The 18672-nt window shown below is 48.0% G+C and overlaps 2 protein-coding genes across 10 annotated transcripts; both read right to left on the bottom strand.

Moving 5' to 3' along the window:
- Positions 1 to 159: 159 nt before the first annotated feature.
- Positions 160 to 5512, bottom strand: LOC104054445 (proline-rich protein 29). The gene is made up of 6 exons (XM_054088118.1): positions 5348 to 5512; positions 4761 to 4887; positions 2934 to 3049; positions 1447 to 1622; positions 1252 to 1322; positions 160 to 1073 (listed from the first exon to the last, which is right to left on the bottom strand). The coding sequence occupies exons 1-6, from the start codon at positions 5438 to 5440 to the stop codon at positions 1042 to 1044; spliced, it is 615 nt and encodes a 204-aa protein (XP_053944093.1). The 5' UTR covers positions 5441 to 5512; the 3' UTR covers positions 160 to 1041.
- Positions 5513 to 7925: 2413 nt separating this feature from the next.
- Positions 7926 to 18619, bottom strand: LOC104054446 (G protein-activated inward rectifier potassium channel 1). 9 transcript variants are annotated; one of them, XM_054088747.1, is made up of 4 exons: positions 18480 to 18619; positions 13537 to 14518; positions 10860 to 11076; positions 7926 to 9425 (listed from the first exon to the last, which is right to left on the bottom strand). In XM_054088747.1, the coding sequence occupies exons 2-4, from the start codon at positions 14185 to 14187 to the stop codon at positions 8833 to 8835; spliced, it is 1461 nt and encodes a 486-aa protein (XP_053944722.1). In that variant the 5' UTR covers positions 14188 to 14518; positions 18480 to 18619; the 3' UTR covers positions 7926 to 8832. The 9 variants fall into 9 exon arrangements, with proteins under 9 accessions (XP_053944722.1, XP_053944719.1, XP_053944718.1 ...); XM_054088744.1 differs by having other exon boundaries at positions 18399 to 18538; XM_054088743.1 differs by having other exon boundaries at positions 13537 to 14573; positions 18399 to 18531.
- Between the last annotated feature and the right edge of the window lie 53 nt (positions 18620 to 18672).

Here is an 18672-nt window from a genome sequence, read left to right as displayed (position 1 = left end):
ACCCCTCTAGGGAGAGGCGGTGGCTGTATCTCCTCAGGCTGCGATAAGGCAGAGACAAACTCATACCAAAGATGGTCTGGATGGCAGGAGAGTTAATGCCGAGCCCTGTGAAAGGGAAGAGATAGATGGAGCCAACTTTCATCCTGAGCTGTTATCAGCTGCAGCGAGATCGGGAGGAGGATGGCGAGTACAGACTGTGCTCCTTGAAAGGCTCCTCAGAGACCCAAACCCACGTACGCACACATCGCCATGAGCCGGTGGGGCCAAAGGCCTTTAGGGAAGGCAGACACTTCCCTGTATCGTGTTGTTTGCATCCTTTGTGTTTGGCAAAATGACTTGGGTGAACCTGGTAGCGAGCCAGGTCTCCATCCTGGGGGGAAAACACTGCTCCGGGACCCACTTTGTTATTTGACTCAGGTCAGGGGTTGAAGAAAGCTTTCCTTTTCCATGTCAACCTGCTCGCACCCTGAAAGCAAACACCTGCAGATTTACTGGAGCGATAAGAAACTTGTCAATTGGCTTTTCAGAAATGCAGATTGATTTTCACATACGATCACACAGTCAGTTTAATTCTTCTTGGTTTTAGCATCGCTCTTCCGAGCAGACAGTTAACCCTGACATCACACACACGGATGTCGGAATACACAGCTGTGGAGAGCTTCTACAGACACAAGCTGAGGAACAAGATTACAAACAAAACCTGTTTCAAGTAACCCCTGCAGTGAACCACCATTCTATCTCCTCCGTTCAGCTGCTTTGCCTGGAAACTCATCAACTCTGTGTGTTTCTGTGTTAGCAGACAGCTAAGATCTATCATTTCTCACCCATAAAGCCCTTTCTCCCTTCTTCTCTCTCTCTTCTCCCCTCTTTCTGCTCATTCCCTGCTATAAAGAAAATACTGCAGTAAAGAGAGTAGACAGGGGTCTTCCGTGCCGCTCCAAAACTATGGGTATCATGGAGCACCCACGCTCAGGACCTGCAGGATCTTCTGGGGTCAATGGCTGGGACACACAGGAGCAAGAATCTTGGGAAGCGTGGAGCTCACAGCCCCCGCTTCACTGCATCGTAGTACTCTGCAGAGAGAAAAGGGGACCTGGAGGATGTGCAAGGGCCACCCCAGGGATTCCATGGATGGAAGGAGTGGGGAGGGCTCAACCCTTGTCCAGAACCTGGTGGACACACAGGGAGGTTGATGCACATTCAAGGGCAAGGTGTTCCCCACTGAGGGACAGGGGGAGAACGTATCCTTACCCGATGCCGGCAGGATGTTGGCTCCCACAGTCCCCGTGGCGCTGGGTGGGGGGGGTGGGGGCACTGCCCTGCTGGAGAGGAGCAAGGACAGAAGTCAGTCCTGGCCTTGTGTTGCCTCCTGGGTCCCAGCTTGGGCTGGAGGGGGCCACAAGGATGCCACGCTGGGTGGCACAAAGCAGCCCCCCGGCTACTTACACCTCCTCATCCATAGCTAATGAGCCTGTGCCCAGGTGCCGCACGGCCACCGGCCCCTGATCCTGCACTGGGACCGGCCACATTAGGATGGGAGCAGGACCAGGGTAGGGGATGTAGTGATGATGGAAAACCACAGTCTCCTCTTCCTCTCCGGTCTGCAAAGGCATTGCCGTCGTCTGCAGGGAGGAACAAAAGGCAAGGTTGTGCCGGAGCCCTTTTGGTGGCCGTCTCCATAGAATCGTAGAATAGTTTGAGTTGGAAGGGACTTTAAAGATCATCCAATTCCAACCCCCTGCCATGGGCAGGGACACCTCCCACTGGCTCAGGCTGCCCAAGGCCCTTCCAACCTGGCCTTGAACCTCTCCAGGGATGGGGCAGCCACAGCTTCCCTGGGCAACCTGGGCCAGTGTCTCACCACTCTCATGGGGAAGAAATTCTTCCTTCTAACAAGCCTAAATCTGCCCCTCTCCAGTTTATACCCATTGCCCCTCGTCCTATCCCCACAAACCTTTGTGAACATCCCCTCCCCAGCTTTCCTGTAGCCCCTTCAGGTACTGGAAGGTCGCTATAAGGTCTCCTCTGAGCCTTCTGTTCACCAGGCTGAACAACCCCAACTCTCTCAGCCTGTCCTCGTATGGGAGGTGCTCCAACCCTCGGATCATCCTTGTAGCCTCCTCTGGACCGGTTCCAACAGCTCCATCTCCTTCTTATGCTGAAGATTCCAGAACTGGACACAGAACTCCAGATGAGGTCTCACAAGAGAGGAACATAGGGGCAGAATCCCCTCCCTCCCTGCTGGCCACACTGCTTTGGATGCAGCCCAGGACACCGTTGGTTTCTGGGCTGTGAGCGGACGTTGCCGGCTCATGTCGAGCTTCTCATCGACCAGCAACCCCACGTCCTTCTCCAATACGACAGGCAGGGTCCAGTCTCAGCCAGCACGGTGAACTGGTGGGCACTGGGCGTGCCTAGAGATGTCGGCTGGCAGCAAGTAAGGCAGTGAGCAGCCCAGCTCTCGCCCCTGCTGAGGAAGCAGCATTTGTTTCCCCCCATGGAGATGAAGCGTTTAATATCATTTTGGTTCAAGATGGGCTTTTAAATAAAAGCCTTTGCAGAGCCATCGCCCCTAATGAACAGCGCTCAGCCTCGTCACTCAGCCCAGCGTTACGCCCTGCCCGCACCACAGCATGAAGGGAGGGCCCTGGCTCTTCCCAGCTGAGCTAAACCACCTTGGAGCAGCCCGGATGCAATCTCTGCCGGCAGAGCTGGGGGTCAAACCAGCACAAAGAGCCCCAAACCCCCAAATGGGTTGCAGAGCTTTGGAGTAAGAAGGGTTGAGGCCACCCAGTTTCTGTGCCCAGAGGGGTCTCATGGTGTACTGAAGCAGGACACGGGCATCCCACTCTCCTGAGGAGCTCTAGAAATGTTGTTTTCTCACCTCTTTGGTCCTTTTGTTTCTCTGCCCATCCAGCATCCCTGACCCTTACCTGCGCAGCCGCTGGCGATGGCCCGAACCCGAAGGACGTCAGTGCTGACACAGCCAGGCTGTTCATCATCACCTGGTGCATTTGGGAGTTTTGAATCATCATCAACTCGATTAAATCTACCAGAAAGCAAAGGGCTCTGTGTCAGAGAGAGATGAGAGCAAGGGCACAAGAAATGCAGCCACGGGATGAGTGCCTGCGGTAGGGTGACACCAAGGCTTGTCTCTGTGTCTAAGTGGTGGGAGCTGAATCAAACTGCCCCCACTCCCATTTGGAAGGTCCATGTGGCACTTAAAAATTAATTTGCTTGGCTAATGCTTTAAAATAACCATATTTCAGCCTTCTCCTATTTGCAAATGTGATTAAATAGCTGGTCTGGCTTGCTGAAGGCTGCTCACAAAAGGTGATTAGGGGTGCTGGAAGCATCAGACTTCCCACCCATTCGGAGGAGGATTGCTCTGGTCCTGACAGCGCTCAGCAGCTCAGCACCAGGCAGCAGAGACAGTGTCCTGGGAGTGGCACCACACGGGGAGCACGCCAAGGTCAGCTCCACTTTGCATCACATCATGCAGGAGGCAGCTTAGAAGCTCCTGAAGGAGGTAGGACCTGGGGCTGGACCACGGGGGTCATTCCACCTTCATTCCCAGGACAAAGACGTACAGAACTTGGTCCAAAAGAGAAGGAGGCTGGGATGCTCAGTGCCTCCCCAACCCCTGCCTGGCTCTGCACAAGGAGCTGGGACCCAGAGCGACTGTGAATGTAGGGGTTAGTGTTCCAGTGCCCTTGGCTGGAGTGGGTGCCTTTGGGAGGCTGCTGAGGGCAATCCAACTGCAGAGGAAGCACAATGCCTATCTGTGTGTCCATTAAAACATCTCCATCTACTGCAAGCACAAAGTTCCCTTTGCCAAATGCCTGTAAACCTGCCAGAGCGGCTGCCTCTGAGATCCTGCTGCCTTTGTGTACGAGACCTGTGAGTCCTTACTAGCTGGAGCCTGGGTATAAAAGGGTTTGGGCATCCCCGAGATCCCAAAATGCTTTCCTAGCTGCAGGAATGGGCTCCCGGGGCACCCATGAGTCCTCCAGCAAGGAATATCACAGCCCAGTAAGGTGACAGGAGCTGGAGCCACAAGGAAGGAGCAGGCACTGAACCTGGAAGAGAAAGCACGCTAAGGGCTGGCAGCTCTTAATGGATCCTACCTGTCCTGCTTGGAAACACAGCCACCCCCCAGCACAGGGCTCAGAGAGGCCAGGCTGGGGTCTCTGTTTTCTTCCCAGACCAATTTTGAGTGTTTCCTTGCCTCCGTGTGTTTTTAAAGACAGCTCAACCTTCCCCCACAACGCTGCACAGCTTCACCCACGGACCAAAAAGCTCTCTTTGCCTCTCCTGTCTACTCCCCCAGCACAGATTGCTGGATCTTGGTTTGCACAAGGTTGGCTAAATCCCCTGTAGGCTCCTGCCTGCACATCCCATGGGCTCTGGAGATGGCATGTGTCCCATTCCAGTCCCACCCAGCATGGCCAAGGAGCCCATAGCACCCTGGCTTTCCTTGGTGACTCTCTCTACACTCAAATGAAATGGAATTTCGGAGAACAAAGAGAGGTGGATTTCAAAAAACAGCTATTCCCTGGGCACATCCTGGTGTGGCCAAAGCCAACACAGACTTCAAGGTTGGTAAACCGACCAAAGATTGTATCTTGTTGGGCAAAGCAGCCCTGTGAGGCTGAGGAGGGGTGGACAATCCCCTGCTCTAAAAAGGCTGGAAAAAAAAAGAAGAAGGTAAAGCTAAGCTGTTTTTAACGCTGATCTCTATGATATCCACCATCACACACCTTCTCGGACATGTGGGGGTCCAGCGGCAGGGATCAGGGCAGCAGGGCTCCCGGGAAGCTGCTGGAGAATCACCACTGGCTGCTGAGGCACCGGCACAGCCCGATAAGGAGATTGCTCAGGTTTGATCTGAAAGGCAGGAGGGGAAGGAAAACTCCAGGGATCTCCCATTTTTGGTTTAATTTAGCGCCCTGTTAGTCTGTCAGCCAGTGAGGAGAGGGGAGAGGAGGTGGTGGCAGGGAGGAGAGCGACGCTGGCCCCAGAGGGAGCAGGCACAAGAGCGTCAGTGGAGGAGGTGGCTTGCTGTGACCCCCCTCTTTCCAGGGGTGCAGCTCTGCAAGCCAGGATGAATTGCATGCCTGGCAAGTTCCAACCCCTGGGGATGTGCAGAAGTGGCCTTTCTGGGCTCCCAGGGTCTGCAGCAAGCAGGGTGACATTTTGCAAAGAGCAGTTTTGCTGTCCCAGTTCCCACTTGAAACCCCAATCCCATCACCTCTTTCCTCCCACCTCACCCTGCTTTCCCCACCCTACCTTTGTGAGCCTTGACTATCCCGTAAATCCAGAGACAGAGTTTGTGCCCAGGGCTTACCTCGTGTGGGATGAGGTAGGTCCCTGCTGGGGTGTACCCCCAGATCCCACGGGGGTCCCCTGCTGCCCCCACCTCCATGGCTCGGGCAGGCATGCGGGCGATGGGGCGAGCAGAGCTGCAGCAGGGCTCGTTGCTATAGCTGCTGGGGCTAAACAAACCCTCCTGAAGGTTTGGCAAGTGGAGGAGCCTTCCTGGGCTGGTTGGGGCTGGAAGGGACCTTAAAGCCCAACCAGTTCCAACCCTCTGCCATCGGCAGGGACACCTCCCACTGGATCCAGTTGCTCCAAGCCCCATCCAACCTGGCCTTGAACCCCTCCAGGGATGGGGCAGCCACCACTGCTCTGGGCAACCTGGGCCAGGGCCTCCCCACCCCCACAGGAAAACATTTCTCCCTAAGATCTCATCTCAATCTCCCCTCTTTCAGCTGAAAACTCTTCCCCCTCATCCTGTCTCTGCGATCTCTGATCAAGAGCCCCTCCCCAGCTTTCCTGGAGCCCCTTTCAGTGCTGGAAGCTGCTCTAAGGTCTCCTTGGAGCCTTCTCTTCTGTAGGCTGGACAAGCCCAACTCTCCCAGCCTGTCCTCATACAGGAGGTTCTCCAGCCCTGGATCATCTCCGTGCTCTCCCCTGTAGTCGCGGCAGCGGGGGGGCTGCAGTACCGACTTGGGCCACGGGGAGGCAGCAGTGAGCTGGGGCCCCACTCGAGCTGCAGTGCCCCACTTTGCCACCAGGTGGAAGCAGCGACCGGGGGACAAGCACTCTTCATCTTGGTTTTACCATTGTTTTCATAGTGGACAACAAAAAGTATCTAAATTGTCTATAAAAGCAGCAAACAAAGCACCGCCGAAAGAACCCTTAAAATAGAACAACACTGAAAGAACCCTTTCTCTTATGAGACCTCATCTGGAGGATTGTGTCCAGTTCTGGAATCCTCAACATAAGAAGCATATGGAACTGATGGAACGGGTCCAGAGGAGGCTACAAGGATAATCAGAGGGCTGTAGCACCTCCCATATGAGGACAGGCTGAGAGAGTTGGGCTTGTTCAGCCTGGAGAAGAGAAGGCTCTGAGGAGATCTTATAGCAACCTTCCAGGACCTGAAAAGGGCTACAGGAAAGCTGGAGAGGGGCAGTTTATAAAGTCTTCGAGTGATAGGATGAGGGGGAACGGGTATAAAGTGCAGAGGGGCAGAATTACACTAGACTTAAGGAGGAATTTCTTCACCATGAGAGTGGTGAGGCCCTGGAACAGGTTGCCCAGGGAAGTTGTGGCTGCCCCATCCCTGGAGGTTTTCAAGGCCAGGTTGGATGGGCCTTGGGCAGCCTGAGCCAGTGGGAGGTGTCCCTGCCCATGGCAAGGGGTTGGAACTAGATTATCTTTAAGGTCCCTTCCAACCCAAGCTATTCTATGATTCTACAAAGCATTGCTGAAAGAACCCCAGCTCTGCTGCTGGTCTTTTTAGCCCCAGAAGTGTAAACCATGCTTTCAGTCACACCTCACCTAATAAAGACACATGGGTTTTAGTCAGATTCCCTGTACTGTTTGACACCCCTGACTCACAGACAGACCCAGACAGAACAATTCTGCTTTTTCACATTAATCTGTAGCTGCAGGCACTTCTTTTAAGGAATGAGGTTATGTTTAATACCTGTTTCGATTCACTAAATCTCACTTAGCTTAAACAGGCAACTACTCTCCAAACAAAAGCTGAAACACAGACTGAATTTCTAGGGGAAAGTAGGCTTTGTCCTTCTCCTGAACCCCTTGAACACATTCTCCATACAATGGAAGCTGTCCTTAGGGTAAGCACTTTACCTCATGAAATAACTCAAGACTGAAAAAGGAAAAAACTATCTGGTCCAGAAAATGCACTTAAGTCAAATCTCACAGAAGTGGGGTTTTAAGTGGCACAGCTACTGACAGCAAAAATATTTCCCTGCTAAACAACGTAATCATGACTTGGTGAACTCTTCCAGGCATGCAAGTGAACCTATTAGAGTCAATTGACTACCAAATGCCTCACAGCCCTCAGAGGAAAACATTTCTTCCTAATATCTCATCTAAACCTCCCCTGTCAGCTCAACAAGCAAACTCCTAAAGGAGTAATGCTCATAGCGTTATGAGAGATGCATGTTGAAGCCCTTCCTTGGGAAGAGATTTTCCTCCTCCACGCAGTAGGAACAGAGTAATCATAGGGTTCCAGAGAACTTCAACAATGGTTTTTGTCACGGGTTCACCACAGAATCCCACCATATGGATTGCAAGCTCTCATATATGATATTTAGAGCGTGAAGATTCTGCTCAGCGCTGAGACTGGTCTACAGGAATGTCTCAGGAGGCCACGACGACATCTGCTCTGCAGCAACAGGAGCAGCCCAGAACTGGGACAACTGAAAATAGCTTAGGAGTATGATCCAGAAAGCACAGCACAGAACACTCCTGCCTTATACGTCTGACAGTTGCATAATATACAGAACAGCCTTTCACATAACTTCAGAAAAGCAGACAGAAAGTCCTTTCTCCAACGGTTTCTCTGTCCATTAGAATGCACTCTAAGCTGGACTGACTGGCAAGGATGCTCAAAACTCAAGGTGGATGTGATTTTATTTTATACTAATAGTGGCTGCTCTGAAGAGGAGAGTCATCATCCATCAAGACTTCACGCTGTCATCTAAATATCCCATATTAATACATTTAATAAATGAAAATACAGATTTCAGCACAGAGATCATGTTGAAATTCACATTGAGAACAAACAACAACACCAAACAAATTCTAGCCCTGTGCAAAATATCATTTTCCAGTTTCACACCGTAGGCAGGAGAAAGATCAAAAGCAAGAAATAGCGATTTATGCAAGCCAAGGCATCCCTGGCTTGGATATACCAGTCTACCTCTCTGTTTTAGTCATGAAGGCATGCGACGCCAATTAGATCCAGCCACAGCAACTCCTTTTGAATTTGAATGGATTCTGTCCACGTAACAAGAGTAGAATCTGACTCTTTTGTTGGGAAGTGCTCTCCTAGTGATAAGCACCCTGGGTGCTGAGCTACCGAACATCACATTTTACAAAACAGCAAGTTCTGATTATGCTTTCTCACTAACAACCAGAAAAAAACCCAACCCTCTTTCACAGATTGAGATGGATAGCAAAACAGAATCACAGAATCATTGAGGTTGTCTCTGAACATTTCACTCTGCAACTAAGGATCTGGTCTTTGCTTTGTGAAAAAGCATTTGTATATATGGAAGACAACGTAGAACTTGCAACGAGCACGCCAATAAACATCATTAGGACAGACATCTCTTTGGCACGACAAAGTCCTATTATGCTACCTACACTGGATTGGTACAGAACAATTATACAAGAAGGATCGTTCTTCCTGAAAAGTGGCAAAACCAAATGATAACTTTACTGTAAGACAACTCTTTCAGGTCAGCAGTCTCGAAAATAGTTTATCAGCAATAACTCCTGTCGCTTCTGCTCTTAACAGAGGTGACCGGAGTTCATTTTTCGCAGTTTGGCAGGCAAATTATCTTCCAATCTCATCTCTAGAGTGCGCATACTTGGAGGGTTCTTCTGTAGCTCGAGATTGCTGGTAGACTGAGTCAATGCCTTAACATTTATTTTTAAGGCGTTCAGCTGTATCTTGTCATCACCATCAGAGATGGGACTTATCTCTTGAATTTTCAAGAGGTCTCCAGTACTGCAAGTCTTCCCTGTGTTAATGGAACTCATCTTCAAGGCTTTTGTTGGAAGGTCTTCCTTTCTCGAGCTAATCTTCTGAAGTTTAACAGGGAGCTTGTTTTTCTCTCCTGTAATATCAATACAGTCAAATGAACAAACCTGTTCCCTTCTGGTTTTGTTTTTATCGTCAGGACTAATCAAAGGAGATGCTAAGGACAGGTTTTCTTCTTGCTCTTTAACACTATAAGGAGGAGTGGGGACTTCAAACGTAGCATGAAACTGGGAGTAATCGACACGGAAAAAGCCATCTTCTAGGGACATTACAGGAAGGAATCTGTGACCCCACAGAACTTCATCTTCTGTATATGAGGTCCTAGCTTGACATGTCATTCCTACGGAAGAAGAGACAGAAGTGTGACATTCTGATGAGAGCGAGCAGACTGGTATATGGAACAAAAAATACAAGGAAAATCTGATGGGGAAAAATCAATCGTAGCCTGTAAGATAACGAAATTACAGATTACAAAATGGAGCTATTGTTCCTAGTCAATCTCCCTAAAATCAATGGAGGGCCTCTGACTAATTGACTAAGTTTGTATGCAAATACTGGATTAAATATTGCAGACTCTCACTAAGCAAACAGCCTTTGATAAAAGCAAAACATAAAACGAAGACAGCATTAGCTCACTCGGAACAACGATCTTATAGTTTCTAAGTAAAACTGTTTCTTGGAAGTCACCATGTTGCTTGGCAGATGCTTACAGAATCCTCTGGCAAAAATTGGGCGTTGGAGGAGCCAAAGATACATGAAAAATTTAATCTTCTATTCCTTCTATACGCTAGGCTGCTTTTTCTCCCAATAACACCTCAAAACTAAAGCTGTGCGGAGACACTGCAGATGCCTTCTTCCATGCAAAGACACAGGTACCGCTGTAAGGCTTGTAGAAGAAATTGTTCCAATTAGTGCAGATATTGGCAGCGTTCGATGTGTGAACTGATGGCTAAGATGTGTGCTAAGCAAGCCAACAAATCTGTTACAATCTCAGCACAACAGTACTGATGCTAATTAATACAAATAACCCAAGTGAGCAGAACTTTAAGACTTCCTGTCACGGTACCCTTTAGAGGCAGAATTAGCAGCCAGTAAGGCCAAACTCTCTTCTGCTCTCCAGTTACTTCTACATTAATTCTCAGACAAGTGGAAAATGTTTCCCTTGCGACACCCAGTTACCTAATTGCATTAAGCGCTGCTATGAATGCACGCTTATCTAAGACACACGGCTCAGCTGTGAGCTGAGAAAAGGCTTCCGTGGGGATCTAAAGACTGCCACACTTAATGTGAAAGAGTCTTCTGTCCCAGTCGACTGTGCACTTGTGTAGGGCTCAGTCCAGCATGTGGCACAGGCACATGAAAATGATCCAAGGGCTGGCATGCCTCACCTCGAGGACAGGCTGAGAGAGTTGGGGTTGTTCAGCCTGGAGAAGAGAAGCCTCCGAGGAGACCTTAGAGCAGCTCCCAGTACTGAAAGGGGCTCCAGGAATCCAGGGGCAGACTTTTTAGCAAGGTCTGTTGTGACAAGCCAAAGAGTAACGATTTTAAATTAAGGGAGGGTAGATTTAGACTGCATACAAGGAAGAAATTTCTCCTGTTGGCTGAGAAAAGCCACAGAAGCTCTTCAGCATATGAAGCATCCAGGATTAACATCCAGAAAGGATTAACAGCAGCCTCGCCAAAATATCAAGACTGAAAACAAAGACTGAAAATTGAAGCATGCATATTATTCTAAATCTTATATTAAAATACTACATATTCTAGTCAATCTTACCGGTAGTCTCAACGATTCCTTCAAGGATGACAACTATTTCAAATTGCTCGCTTCTTAATGATCTTTGTGAGAGGCAAAAAAAAGGGCTCTTTGAGTTAATTTCATGACAGATGGTTAACGGAGAAACTAAAAACAGTTGGTCAGCTCCAGTTCCAAATCCAACATCCAGTTCACACTGGTCTAGCGGCAGAAACTCTCCCTCCGGTGTCTGTCGGGACTAAAGATGATAAGATGATTTAATAATCACTGTGTGAGACAAAACAAAAAAAGCAACACAAGGAAGCTGAAACTTGTCTCTTTTGTGATATTATCACCAACAGATTAGGTCTGGGGTCTTCATACTGGAGATAAAAGTAATGCTAAATATTATAAGGCTACTACAGAGAAATTGTGGCTGTCCCATCCCTGGAGGTGTTCAAGGCCAGGTTGGATGGAGCTTTGAGCAACCTGACCCAGTGCACACATAATGGATACTTGCCTTGAACATCCTGCGGCAAAAGTTTCTGTTAATGAGAACAAGGCCTACGAGCCAGGCGCATTTTAATCCACTGCCTGAATTCATGTTTTGTTGTTTCTGTACGTTACTTCACAAGTCCAATAAAAATACTGCTATGATAGCTTCCCCTATCCCATAGGGTCTACCCTTAATGTTCCTGGTATTCAGACTATAATTAAAATTACATCCTTTGGCCATGCAGCTTCTTAGTTGATTGCTTTAAAGGTCTCTGGTGGAAATTGCCCACTAAAATCAGAAGCTTTGCAAAGCCTATTTAAAATCCTTTCTGATTATTGCTTGATTAGAAAGCACTTAACTCTTTAAGAAGCCGACTACTGACTATAAATGATAGATTACTCTGTAGCTGCCAACTGTGTTGCATTGGTATTGACAAATATATTGATTCCACTGCTTGGAAACTCCATCCATTAGTCCCGAGAGCAAGCAAAAGCTGGCAGTTCTTGCTGTTGACTTGATAAGTTTTTGTCTTCAAAAAACATCCCTAAGTAACTAGTGTATCTTTAGATTGTCTTTCCACTTCACCTGTACCTTAAAAATGCTGAATTTTTGACTGCCTGGTATATACTAGTAATTATATCACCATTTAGGTAGCTGGTAGAGTCCAGTGCCTAGACAAATACTAATCATTATTTCATTTATGTGCTGTTCCTGTCTAAGTAACCAAGTTCTCCTTTACACAAGAGTCAGTTTCTTCACTACTGATGAGGTTAGGGAAAATATCAGCTCATTGTTCGTAAAAGCATTCTCATGGATTATTTGTGCCTGGAAAGATAAAAGACAGTCCTATAAAATAAAAGCGATCAAACCCACTACTACAGAGCAATTGTGACAGTCTGTCGTAGGCAAAGGTGGAATCAAACCCTGCAAAAACATCTTTTCCCGAGGGAACATGCAGAACTGTGCTGCTGCTTTTGTTGCCTGGCTACTGTTCTTTCAGCAGCTGCACAAATCCGTTGGCAGCATCTTTGCTCCAAGGCTCAACATGAACCATTTGAACCAACATCTAAACCTCAATTTCCTCCAAGTTTTATCAAATACAATTAGCCAGACAAAGACGTGCATATCTGCACAACCTGCTGCCAGAATGACTTTAGAGCTATTCCATCTACAAACCAGTTTTCTCTCTGGAAGAGTGTTCAATCAAATCCACTCAATAGTAAACAAATCTAAAGAGGATGATTAGAGGTAACAGATCTGGAAGAAAGCAAAAGGTTGCATTTGAGGTATTTGGTATCTTACAGAAAGAACTGGTTTACCAAGGGCATAAGAATTTTTAAAATAAACTTATTTGTTAAATAAAAAGAAATTAACTTCAATAAAGACAGCTTAATGGCCGTAATATGTCCTAGCCAGCAATCTTCTATGTTTTTTCACAAAGGTAAATCCTCAGGGCTCCACTGGACCCACTGAAACACCATGTTCGCTACTAAATATGACTCCAGTCTCAAGTACCGAAGTGTGATAAGACATATCCGCTCACATTCCTTCACTGTGACACAAGTAAAAACATTCCAGGTATCTAATCGGTTGCAGAAGGATGGCAAGATCAGCCGTCAACAGCACTGCACAAAGCACAGCGGAAAGAGCACGAATCATGAAAAGGCAGAACTTACTAAAAATAAACGCTAAGTGAGTTCCAACATATTCACCGTGAGTTTACAGGACGCACAAAACTACTCCAAAGCTTCTGCTGTAAATCCAGTCTGTCAGAACTGCTGCTGTGACTGCTGGAGCAGCGTGTTGAGTTTGAGGGGCAACTCGATAAACTGAGGAGGACTTACAGAAAGAGATGGGAAATCATTACCGCACCTCCTAATGAGGACTGAGGGGGCAGCTCGGACACAAACATTCATTTTTAAACTTCCCTGTGTCCTTAACTTATATCTGCCATTGCAAAGCAGCCTGAAGACAAGGCATGGGCACGATGCTCATTCGAAAACATCACATGGGCAGCCACAGCATATTTTCCCAAAGCCTTTCATACCACCCTAAACATGTCCTCTCTTCCACAGACCAAGTGATGGGGCAGCTGCCAGATCCCACCAGAAGGAGCTGCACAGCCCCATGCTTCTTGCACTATGGACACATGATTGCTCTTAGCATGCACAGCCCACCACAAGCCCGGCACCTCATCGCATCCACCACTGTGCCAGACCTCACCTTGATCAGCTTGCAGCGGATCTGGGCAGACACCATGTGGCTGTTGCGGAGGTTGCCAACACGGAACATGAGGCAGAGCTTGCCATCCCGCTGTGAGATAACTGCAGCACGGCTGAACATGAGGGTCTCGGCTCGCTTTTTGGGCTGGGACATCTTGATGAACATGCAGCCGATGAGGAACGCATCGACGATGGAGCCCAGTAGTGACTGGAAGAGGAAGAGCACGATGCCCTCAGGGCAGCGCTCAGTAATGTAGCGGTGCCCATAGCCAATAGTGGCCTCAGTCTCTATGAAAAAGAGGAAGGCAGAGGGAAAGTTGTACACATTGGCCACGCACGGGCTGTAGGCATCATCATGCGGCCGGTACAGGTCACCTCGCAGGTAGGCAATGCCCCACCACATTGAGGCCATGACCAACCAGGCAACCGTGTAGGTCAGCAGGAAAATGAGCAGGTTCCAGCGCCACTTGAGGTCCACCAGAGTGGTGAAGAGGTCAGAGAGGTAGCGGCTGCTCTCGCCACCCAGGTTGCCATGTTGCACATTGCAGCGCCCATTCTTGTCCACGAAGCGCTGCCGCTCTCTGCGGGTGCCACTGCGAGCAGGGCCCACGGCCTGGTACTCATCCCCAAACTTCCTGCGCACGACAGACATGCTGCTGGCTGCCGAGACCCTCTGTGGGCACAGGGAGGGGGTGGCCGATGGCAAGGTCCACGCTGAGCACAGCACTGGCCTCCAGGAATGGGGTAAGATGGGCTGAGCAATGAGACACACCAGTGGGCGAGCAGGTCCAGTGGTCAAGGCAGTGCGTCTCAACGGAAGTGGAGCAATGAGTGCTGATCCCAGGTTGGGCAGTAGGTTGCTGGTGGCTTTTGGTTCTGTGCCACTTGCCGTCAGCGCCTCGTTCCACACTCAGAAATAAGGTTGAATGATGACTTTACAAACATCACATCACTGTAACACTCTAGTAGCGGTGTTCCAGCTGCTGGAGATGAGAAGAATAATGTAAGCGGCACCAAAAGGCCCTGCTGCCAGCAGCACTAGAGATTTGAAAAAGAAATCATGAAATAGGTCAACTCTTAAATAAAGGAATGCGAAGATGCTAATTCTCAGCCCACACTGGAAAGAAAATAAATGTTCCAAGTACACCAGGCCTAGTCCACCAGGGTTAGTCCATGGCAAGGAGTCCCTGCCTGTGGCAGGGAGGTTGAAACTGGATGACTTTTAAGGTCCTTTCCAACCCAAATCATTCTATGTCTCTATGATTAATTACCGCTGAACTATCAGAGAAGTGTTTGAAAGACAGTTCCCTAGAAGCTTAAGCTATCTCAGTGCGGGTCTCATACGGATGGAGAGAAAAGATCTGAAATCAGCAATGTTAATTACTAATGTCTGTAGAAGCTCAAAGTGGGGCTTCTGCTACTGACTTCATCCCTCCTCTCTTAGTATTTTAATAGTGTTTCTCAAAAACAGTCAGTATTTGAATTTAATTTTCTGTTACGCAAGAACAGTATTAGCATTCAGGTCAGCCATTTCTCAACACCTAATTTTCAGCAAAGCACTGTCATCACCGAACTGTAGTCCGCAGTTATTGAGTTTCTAGAAAATAAGTCTGTAATAACCAGCAATTGTGGAGGTGTTCAAGGCCAGGTTGGATGAGGCTTTGAGCAACCAGTGGAAGGTGTCCCTGCGCCCATGGCAAGGGGTTGGAACTGGATGGGCTTCCTACCCAAACCAATCTATAATTCCAGACTGGGAACTGAATCAAGTATTTGTCTGGTTAATTTCAGTATTTTCACCAAATGCTAAAGCATAAGCAAGTATTTTTAAGATGTTCACACTACCAGTCTTGACATTACTTCACTCATACTTGCCAAGAAGGATCTGTCCCTAACTGCAGTAGGTGCTTTGTGGTATTTCAGGAGCCATATTTTCCAGAACTCAAGAGGATCACAGACCTCTTCCCTCTATTTTCCTCCCAAATCATACACATAATTTTCACTGCAAATATGGAAACAAATATCAGACGGGCTGAACAATTCAAGATTAATTTCACTGGTCAACCAAACTTTATAAAAATAATTCCTTGTCCCAAGCATCCCTTACCAGAAAAGTATTATACTTTGATATGTCTTGAAAAATAACAACTACAGCAGTGGAGAAGGTGAGAAGGCATGCTTTCACCTTGGAAATATTTGCTTGCTTTCTGCTTAAAAGGGTAGTTTTCGGCAGAAAGAGCAGTATTTAAAAGGGCAACATATTCACCTTCAAAATTTTAAGTTCTCCATTATTGTAGTTAATCTGCATGACTGACAAATCACGGGACCCCACTAGCAAGACGGGTTTTAATAGTGGTTTCTTATCTCCCCGCACAATTCTTCCTTCCAAAACCAGCAGTTACTAAATCCATACAATCTGTGCAAAATATAGTATTATTTAAAAGAAAACCTTCCAACTGTCAAGCAACAGAATAGTCTTCAGTATTTCAGAATCATGTCGGCACAGTGATGCAATCACAGCATCACAGTATAAGTTTAAATCTCCTATAACTGCACAGAAATGAAAATTGATTTGTATTTTGAAAATTGATTGGTTTTGTATTCATGGCATTTTCCTTCTTTTTGTCATTTCTTTATCTTTTTCTTTTTCCCTTATAAAATAATAAGTGCAAGTTGCTTCAATTAGAAAAGACCCAAGGATACAAGAATCATTTTTCTTTTTCTTCTCCTGGTAGCTGCAGCAGACAGCTGAAGTTTTATCAGCTGTTGTTATAATGATTAACTTATATTTGAAGAAGCCAGCTGATCCTGTGTGCATTGCTGCCATCATATCTGGAAAATCACATTGAGTAAATTCTTAAAAAGATTTGCAGCAAAGAATTAACTGTAAAGAAGTAGAACAGATTTGGCAATTACTTGTGCAACTGTGATTTGACTAAAGAAACTGTATTCACGCATGCATTTTTACACGTAAATCTATTTAATAATCACAGTGGCCTGCCTTTCTCATTCTACTTCGAGAAATTTTAGAGATTTTCTTACACTTTTACAGTCACGGCAGCGACAGCTGCAGATGGAAGCTCTGCTGTTTGTACCCTGGCTTGGAAGAAGGAAAATGTCATTTTCTTTCATATTAATCTTTTTTCAGTTGAACCTTAGGATAACAGAATCATAGAATCATGGAATGCGTTGGGTTGGAAGGGACCTCAAAGCCCAACCAGTTCCAAACCCCTGCCATGGGCAGAGACACCTCCCCCTGGATCTGGTTGCTCCAAGCCCCATCCAACCTGGCCTTGAACCCCTCCAGGGATGGGGCAGCCACCACTGCTCTGGGCAACCTGGGCCAGTGCCTCCCCACCCTCACGGAGAAACGTTTCTTCCTAAGATCTCATCTCAACCTCCCTTCTTTCATCTGAAAACCATTCCCCCTCAGCCCACCCCTGCACTCTCTGATCAAGAGCCCCTCCCCAGCTTTCCTGGAGCTTCTTTCAGTCCTGTAAGCTGCTCTAACGTCTCCCCACAGCCTTCTCCAGGCTGAACAACCCAAATCTTCTCAGCCTGTCCTGGTAAAATGTTTTATATGAACACAATGTTTAGTAAGCCTTTTGATTAATTGCACGGCTCTTCTTTCCAGCATAATGTTCTGCCCTGCAGATCAGCCATTATATATATATATACAGATATAGATACAGATATAGATACAGATATATTAAAGGATGTTTTACTCCTAAGAGCATGTCTGACCACAGAGCTTTACTTCTATCTGCTAAGTGGCTGATGCTGTCCTACTGCTGAGGACTTTTAAGGATTGAAGAGCCAGAGAAGGCACTGTGCAAACCAAATTTCCTCTGTTCCAAGCCTATCTCATAGAATCCCTAGGTTGGGAAAGACCTCTTAAATCATCGAGTCCAACCATTCCTATCTGTCACTAAACCATGTCCTTCAGTACCTCGCCTACCCATCTTTTAAATACTTCCAGGGATGCGGATTCCCCCCCTCCCTGGGCAGCCTCTGCCAGGGCCCCATGACCCTTGCTGTGAAGAATTTTTTTGTGATATCCAGTCTGATCCTCCCCTGGTGCAGCTTGAGGCCATTCCCTCTTGTCCTGTCCTCTGTCACTTGGGAGAAGAGCCCAGCGCCCCTCTCTCTACAACCTCCTTTCAGGTAGTTGTAGAGAGTAATAAGGTCTCCCCTCAGCCTCCTCTTCTCCAGGCTAAACAACCCCAACTTGGTCTTGAAGAACCTGGCAGAAGGCCCTGCAGAAGTAGCATCTTTTTTTCCCAGAAAGAAAAATGATGTTCAATTCTGCACCCCTCACTACAAGAAGGATGTTGAGGCTCTGGAGCGTGTCCAGAGAAGAGCAACAAAGCTGGTGAAGGGGATGAAGCACAAGTCTTACGAGGAGTGGCTGAGGGACCTGGGGTTGTTTAGCCTGGAGAAGAGGAGGCTGAGGGGAGATATAAGGAAAAGATTCTTCACAGAAAGGGTGATCGGGCACTGGCAGAGGCTGCCCAGGGAGGGGGGGAGTCCCCATCCCTGGAGGTACTCAAAAGACGTGCAGACGAGGTGCTCAGGGACATGGTTTAGGGGCAGATAGCAATGGTTGGGCTCGATGATCTACGAAGTCTTTTCCAAGCTAGCATCTCTATGATTCTAAGCTGGATAAGGCTATGAGCAACGTGATCCCGTGGGAGGTGTCCCTGTCCATGGCAGGGGGTTGGAACTGGATAGGCTTGAAGATCCCTTCCAACCAACCCATTCCATGACTCTTACCGACCCTCCTGACGTCTCCACGGGCTCCCTGGTCGCAGCTCCTCGCTTTCACCCCACGCTCGCTCCCTCAAGCGCTCACCACCAAACACCCACCAGCACGGCAGGCTGGGGCTGTGCACGAATGAATCCCCTTCCGAGGAAAATCCACAGGCTCGGGGCAGCCTCCTTCTTCACCTCTTCCAAAAGAAGCAAAACGCTTTCGCTCCTTTGCTCCGGTTTCGCTCCGGAGCGGGGCAGCTCCAGGTCCAGGTCCAGCTTTAGGTCCAGGTCGCCCACCCGGTGCCCCGAGCTCCCTGGAGGACGAACCTCAGCTCGGAGCTCGTTGGAGGCGGAGGAGGAACCCGAGCCCGAGCTCGCTGGAGCTGAG

The sequence above is a fragment of the Cuculus canorus genome, chromosome 25, assembly GCF_017976375.1.
Source record: "Cuculus canorus isolate bCucCan1 chromosome 25, bCucCan1.pri, whole genome shotgun sequence".
Lineage (NCBI taxonomy): Eukaryota > Metazoa > Chordata > Aves > Cuculiformes > Cuculidae > Cuculus > Cuculus canorus.
This window is presented reverse-complemented; position numbering and strand designations above follow the sequence as displayed.

Excerpts from the sequence above, each read along its gene's own strand:
- LOC104054445 (XM_054088118.1), bottom strand. The coding sequence starts at position 5,440 with ATGCCTGCCCGAGCCATGGAGGTGGGGGCAGCAGGGGACCCCCGTGGG. Across the intron at positions 4,888-5,347 it reads CCTACCTCATCCCACACGAG|ATCAAACCTGAGCAATCTCC; the intron begins GTAAGCCCTGGG and ends CCTGCCTTTCAG. Across the intron at positions 1,323-1,446 it reads TTAGCTATGGATGAGGAGGT|CAGGGCAGTGCCCCCACCCC; the intron begins GTAAGTAGCCGG and ends GCTCCTCTCCAG.
- LOC104054446 (XM_054088747.1), bottom strand. The coding sequence starts at position 14,187 with ATGTCTGTCGTGCGCAGGAAGTTTGGGGATGAGTACCAGGCCGTGGGC. Across the intron at positions 11,077-13,536 it reads TCCGCTGCAAGCTGATCAAG|TCCCGACAGACACCGGAGGG; the intron begins GTGAGGTCTGGC and ends TATCATCTTTAG. Across the intron at positions 9,426-10,859 it reads AGGAATCGTTGAGACTACCG|GAATGACATGTCAAGCTAGG; the intron begins GTAAGATTGACT and ends CTTCTTCCGTAG.